The following is a 5223-nucleotide window of genomic DNA, read 5'->3' as shown; positions in this document are numbered from 1 at the left end:
TATCCTTTACCAACAGTTTTTTACTATCACTATATGGCAAATTTCTTATAGTGGCGTAGGATTAGGTCCTGCTCACTCCTATACAAAATAGAGGCTTCACTCAAATTCAAAATAGGTACTGATAGTCCAATAAACACACTCTCACATCCAAATATATACATTCTAAATATACCATCATGTATATTAACCCACAAAAAGTGACAAATGGAAATATGAATAATTGGTTAGATCATAATATTGTAATTAACCAATATTAGAATTGTAGCCAACCTTTGCCTTTGTTTAGCTCCAACAGAAAATCCCCAAGAAAAGCTGCGCATATATTTCTTCTTTCAGCTATTTTAACTGCCCCAAAAACGAGAAAACTGAAATAAACTTGAAGTGACTCATTTTCTTTCTCTAGTACTAGTATTTGGTTTCTATATATATTATATGTGCATCTCTAGAAGTATCTGCTTCTGTACAAAGCAAGCATCTCACACTTCAATGAGACTGCATTACTGAACAAGTAACTGCTTGAACCCAATGTCTTAACTTTGTTTTTACATGTTCAGGGTCATCTCCTGCACATGTACATACCAAGAACACATATCAATGTATGATCATCAATCACGGTGCATGCAGGTTTCTCAAGAATAATAAGGTTGACAAATAAATGAATTGAGCTGGATACTAATGGATGGATGAAAAGTCATCAATTCAATCTATATAAATTCATTTAAACTATAATTTTAAGTTATTCATATCCAAACTTAATGGATGAATTATATTCCAATTCATGCATGATTGACTCTATTTTCATGGATTTGGATGAATATCCAATATATTTGTTTTTTTATTAGAACTAAAAATACCATTGAAGATTCTTATTTTGAAATATGTTATCTCAACAAAACATTTTTTAAAATGAAATTTAAAAAAAAATGAATTTTGAACTTTTAGGGAAAAAAATGTTTTTGCAATACTGTATAAACATGTGACATTTAAGATTCTATATATAAAGTTTTCAACAAAATACATATACAGAGTAATATATGATACAGTGTCAATATATAAAACTCAATACACTATCAATATTTTTTTCTCATTTCATATGTAATTAGGAATAAACTTTTAATATTAACTCAATAAAATACTAAAAGTGAGAGACGCCATTTTTTTGGATGAGTTAGGTATCCATCCAAATAAATATTCATTGGATATAATGGATGGATTCTGAATCTATTCATCATCAATATTATCCATTGAATTATATACATTTAACTCTAACAGATGAATTTAATTTGGATGAACTATAGATTGTGGATAATTTTGCCACATTTACTTAAGAATTAAAATGTTTAGATGTTTAGATTTATAGTTATAACGACTTGAATCTTACATAATATTAAAGTTATGAAATAAAATTATATATGATTTTCTAAGTGTCAACATTAGAATGATTAGGATAGGAGCATGCAACAATTGATCCCCATTGATCCTATAGTTTATGACATATATATCTTGTGTATCTAAATTATTGTGTAACATGTCATTGGATTGGGATAGAAAATTGAAACATAACATGAACATGTAATCTCTATTCATCTATAATTTATGACTTATTCTTATTCAATTAGCTTTCAATTCCTCATGTGAACAAGGTATTGAGCTAATTCAAGTTTCGATTTCTAGGAGAAACACACGGCAAAGGGCATTAGTTCCTTATTACGAGTCCTTAGTTTTAGTTGTAGCAAAAAGTATATTAATTAACAGCCTTAACCCTATATCGAGAATCATTTGAAACAAAAAGAACACCAACCTGGGGTACAAATCTTCCAAGAATCAGAGTCAGGAGTGGTTGGGCTACCAAATGAAGAGGCGGAGCCACCGCTGTGAGGGGTTGAGACCGGACTCGGCGAGAGGTTGCGGTTGACAGCAAAATACAAGTCAAGAGCAGGCAAAGTGTTACAAAGTGTTTGGCCATCTTCCTCATTGAAACCAAACCCTAATTCAATGCAACCTTTGAGTTCATTCCAATCTTCATTTGTAAGGTGACCAGAATAATCATGAAGAATGCGTTGCTCTTGCTTCTGATGAATCCGGCGCTTCCTTCTTCTCTCCCATGCTATGTCCCTTGGCGTTTCACACATTGATGCTTGCTTTGTTAACATATTCCCTTTCTTCAACTCCATATTTGGTAGTGTCATTATTGGTATGTAACGTTGCAACTCCCATGATGACATTGTTGTTGTTGTTGATGATTCCACATGGGGTGGTCCTTCTCCAGTCATAGATTTCTCAACTTCAACACAACTTGCGATGATGGCGGAGGCAGCTAAGTCGGAAGAGCCGCCTCGCCTATCGTGGTGGTGGTGATGGGGTGGTGTGTAGTGAGGGTTGAGAGTGAGATTAGAAATGAATGAATATGAGTGGAGGAGGAAAATGGAAGAGATAAATAGGAGCTATTAATGGATAACGGGATCCTCTGTACCAAAAAAACATGATGGTTAAGGTTGTATGATATTTTACCATTGATTTGTAACGGTAGGTGCTATGTAGGATTAATCTTAATTATAGGAGGATGTTGGGGTAATATTTAGTAGGATATGCTATCTATTTTGTGCTTGTATATTGGAAGGCGGAGATTCATTCCAACAAAAATAACACCTGTAACAAAATAATGATTTCATTATTAATATATGGTTGATTTATATGTAATATATGTTAATTTTCTCCTAGTGTATCAGAGTATTAATAGGAGGAAACACTACATGACAATAACATTTAGACACGGTTAAAATAGTGGTCGGTAATTGACATAAAATCATGGCAAATAATTTACTATCACGTTTTACATGATTGTTATATTTAGGGATGTGACAAAATATTTACTCACGTTTTCCCTGCAAACATGATGGTCATATTTTAACCATAAATTTTTCTAACATTCCTAAAAGTTATCACGGTGTAAAATCTATCCATTGTTATAATAAATATTTATATATAGTCAGTAATATTTATAATAAATATTTATATATAATCAGTAATAGTAGATGCTTGTGGGACTATCACGATCGGTGCATCTCATGCAAATGAAGTAAGAGAAACTCATTAGGTGATGACATAAGAGAAAATAATATATATGGTTATAGTGTAAATGAGTTTTATATTTATCTGTTTATTATACATCATTGATTTTCAATCATTATTAACTCTTTAAAAAATATAAATAAATGATAAATGATGTGTATAAATCTTTATATCGACAAAAATATTACATCATCACATCGGCAATGATATTCACATTCACATTTCTCCGATCAATTTTAAATCAGAAAACTATTTATGTATTATTAAAGCATATAAACCATTGGTATTCATACTCAACTTTTGGGTAAGTGACTAATCACTTTCGGGTAAGTGACTAATCACTTTCGGGGTGCGTGGTTATCTCTTCCAACAAGTGTCCATCACATGAATTAAACCCTTGATATTTTGGTCATCTTGAGATCTAACATGACCTTACACCACTACATCAACGCCTTGTTGGTTAATCTTAATTAAACCATATACATTTGCTTCATTATTTCCATTAATTAATAACATTGTTGGGCATTTTGATGCATGGATCCAAATCAACCATTTAATGAAGAGAAAACACATTTTTTGGTAAAGGAAAAATTATTATATGGTTCCAAATCAACCATTTCAATTTTCAAGTACATTTAAACAGTTGATTATACATTGCATTATTGAGTTAAAATTATGTAAGTGATTTAAATGTGAGCATGATTATAAGTTCCAGATGGACTATGCAACTTTTTATTTTTTTAATCAAAAGTTAAGGTGAATTAAATTATGGTCTCACCAAAATTAGGAGATGTCTTGTGATTCTGTATATGAGCACTTGAAGTTTATTCGACAAGTTTTCTTGATAAAAGTGTGCTTGAAGAGAGTTACCTAGTTGGTTTTTGTTGTCCATAGATCATTTCTGTTTCATGCACAATTTGATGTCAAGAATGAACTATATATGAGAAATCATAAAATGACTTAAGCAATTTTGGATCTCCTTTTTATGTCTTATTTAACATTTTAATCACACTAACTAAGTACTAAAAATAACTAATAATTATGTAGTTATAAAGCTAAATATTTCCATAAAAAAAAAAAAAAAAAAAGCCTAAATATTACCGAAAATAGGAGCATTGAATACATAACTATATCAATCTTGTAAACAAACCTAAAAATCAAGAGAGATGTGACTTATATCATTTTATACTCGCAAAGTTTGACATGTGTTATACCTCATTTTTTTGGATACTTCACTTTGTTACTATTAGGAGATTTTTTTACAACAAATATAATCAGATTGTGAATAAATCTCGATCGATTTATTTATTATAAAGATACAACATTATTCTGACAATATAACACTGGTTTTTATAGCACGTGCCATGCACAAGTATTATAGTTTAATTACATTTTATAAATAGGAATTACATATCTATTTTTCAAAATACCATGTTTCATTATGCCATCCACTTAATATTATACTCAACTAATGAATGAACAGATTAGAGTCTCATATAGAACAACAACAATAACATTGATCTTATTATGATTTAATAAAAATAGCTATATGAGAAAATAGATAATGGATAAAGTAAGAAAGAATAATTAGTTTTGCTGTGTTGTTCTTCGCTATGTATTTTTATGTCTCAGCAAGATAAGAGAAATGAGAATATTGTACTTGAACTTGATGTATAGGAGTATATATTTTTACAGAGGAAGATCAACTAGCCCAAATAGTATCATATTCCCTGTTTCGGGCCAATCAGAATTTTACTTTTTCGTTTTTAAAAAATTTCTTTTATTTATATACCAATATTTAATTGACCCGAGACAAGGAATGTGATATCATTTGGGTCAAGTGTTCTCTGTCCATATCCTCATCAAATCATGCATCAATATTATAAAAATCTGTATATTCCCCTCACATATTGTGTGCAATAACAGACTGAAAATTAACTAGCAAACAAATAGTCCACAAAATTCTTTGCTAAATATAGCCAAGTCTCATAAGTTTTTTTATATATTCAAACCATGTTGTAACCAACCAAATCATTCAATTACTATTCTTCCTCTCCACCCCCCATTATTAAGCATGCAAAGGAAAATTGAATTAAGAAAAAAAAAATATGCCAAATTTAGAATTCATGACATAAGACCAAATCATAGTAG

The 5223-nt window shown here is 30.3% G+C and overlaps 1 protein-coding gene across 1 annotated transcript; it reads right to left on the bottom strand.

Moving 5' to 3' along the window:
• Positions 1-213: 213 nt before the first annotated feature.
• On the bottom strand, positions 214-2438 carry LOC109338992. Its single transcript, XM_019576343.1, has 2 exons — positions 1802-2438; positions 214-563 (listed from the first exon to the last, which is right to left on the bottom strand). Exons 1-2 carry the CDS (start codon positions 2271-2273, stop codon positions 484-486), a joined length of 552 nt encoding a protein of 183 aa, XP_019431888.1. The 5' UTR covers positions 2274-2438; the 3' UTR covers positions 214-483.
• Positions 2439-5223: the final 2785 nt, after the last annotated feature.

The sequence above is a fragment of the Lupinus angustifolius genome, unplaced genomic scaffold (assembly GCF_001865875.1).
Source record: "Lupinus angustifolius cultivar Tanjil unplaced genomic scaffold, LupAngTanjil_v1.0 Scaffold_50_88, whole genome shotgun sequence".
In the NCBI taxonomy this organism is placed as follows: domain Eukaryota; kingdom Viridiplantae; phylum Streptophyta; class Magnoliopsida; order Fabales; family Fabaceae; genus Lupinus; species Lupinus angustifolius.
The sequence above is the reverse complement of the archived record's forward strand: the minus strand, read 5'-3'. Positions and strand labels throughout refer to the sequence as shown.

Coding starts and splice junctions, on each gene's coding strand:
- LOC109338992 (XM_019576343.1), bottom strand. CDS start 2,273: ATGACTGGAGAAGGACCACCCCATGTGGAATCATCAACAACAACAACA. Junction 564..1,801: donor TTGGAAGATTTGTACCCCAG/GTTGGTGTTCTT, acceptor GTACATGTGCAG/GAGATGACCCTGAACATGTA.